Source organism: Theobroma umbraticum, unplaced genomic scaffold, assembly GCF_002168275.2.
Source record: "Theobroma umbraticum cultivar Fairchild unplaced genomic scaffold, ASM216827v3 scaffold_147.0, whole genome shotgun sequence".
Taxonomy (NCBI): domain Eukaryota; kingdom Viridiplantae; phylum Streptophyta; class Magnoliopsida; order Malvales; family Malvaceae; genus Theobroma; species Theobroma umbraticum.
Genome location: NW_018397259.1, coordinates 732,216 through 733,406, shown reverse-complemented (window position 1 = coordinate 733,406; position 1,191 = coordinate 732,216). Strand labels below are relative to the sequence as shown.

At 36.6% G+C, this 1,191-nt stretch overlaps 1 protein-coding gene across 1 annotated transcript in view; it reads right to left on the bottom strand.

Moving 5' to 3' along the window:
- Nucleotides 1-1,191, bottom strand: part of LOC110414976 (folylpolyglutamate synthase) — a 15,773-nt gene that overhangs the window by 12,498 nt on the left and 2,084 nt on the right. The window contains exons 6-7 of the mRNA XM_089783286.1: nucleotides 726-938; nucleotides 375-552 (exon numbers count right to left, since the gene is read on the bottom strand). Of these exons, the coding sequence (XP_089639412.1) occupies nucleotides 375-552; nucleotides 726-938 (391 nt within the window). The remainder of the gene's footprint in view (nucleotides 1-374; nucleotides 553-725; nucleotides 939-1,191) is intronic.

Here is a 1,191-nt window from a genome sequence, read left to right as displayed (position 1 = left end):
TAAAGACAAAAGTTAATAGTAAGATGATCTTAAAGTTGTAAATGGTTTTTACCAGCCAATAATTACATTAGTATTGCTTCTCATACTTTTTACCGGAATTCAAGGTAAGGGAAATAAAACGGTGCTGCTTCACTAAAAGCTTTCAGCAATATACAAATAAATTAATTCTGGAATTATATTTCTTCACCATCCAGACCGGCTACCAGTGTTAAATAAATTATAGTACATTAACTATTTCTTCCTGCATATGCTATTTTCCAAACCAATTTGATCAAAACAAATTAGAAAATTCTAGATAATTTAAACAAAAAAATAAGCTAGGGGTTGAATCCAAACAAAACATGGATAATGACTTCTGATAGAAAATTAAGCACCTGAAGATTGGACAGTTATGCCAGTAGGGATATGCTGAATGCAAACCGTATATCCACTCAGGCTCTTATTTTCTTCAAGCAACAGAGGGGATGAAAGAATCAAATCCTCATCACAGATTTGGATGTCAGGAGTTGATCCGAGGAAAACAGGAACAACATCCACACCTACTGCGCTAACCTGTCAGGTTTACAAAAAAAAAGGTATTGTAAGACAGTGCTCCTAATAATGAAAAAAAAGGTGGGCAAGGAGGAGAGAAAAACTATTAGTGAGTAAATCCTTTCCTCAATGTTAAGCAGGTGAGAAATCCACGACTTTGGAATCTCAGGTCAGAAAGGTACTACTAAACATACCTCACGGTGAACAGATCCCTTTTGAGAACTTCTTATCATGAAATGGACACCTCTCTCTCCCGAAAGATAACCATAAGCATACTCAAATTCAAACTCAATAGTCGCTGACTTGATACCACCATCCGCAGAAAGGTTCTTCTCGACAAGTCTACCCCTATAACCTTGCTTTTTGGCCCACTTGATATACATGCTAAGAAGTTGTTCAGCCCACACCTGAAGTCGAAGATTATTTTTTAACACCATGTTAGATAGAAACAGGATATAATTGTAGGTCACAGATCACAAATAACCGAATAAAGCATCATTCTGACCATGTCTCACGCTCCAAGCTTGCTGCATGAACAAACACGTTTAAAATGATGGCATCCACCTTAGCTTAGATCCATAACCTAAAAAAGAGATGGGCCTTAAAACTCTATAAACTTCTACATGGGAGGAATAGTAAATACTTGCAAAATGACATGGG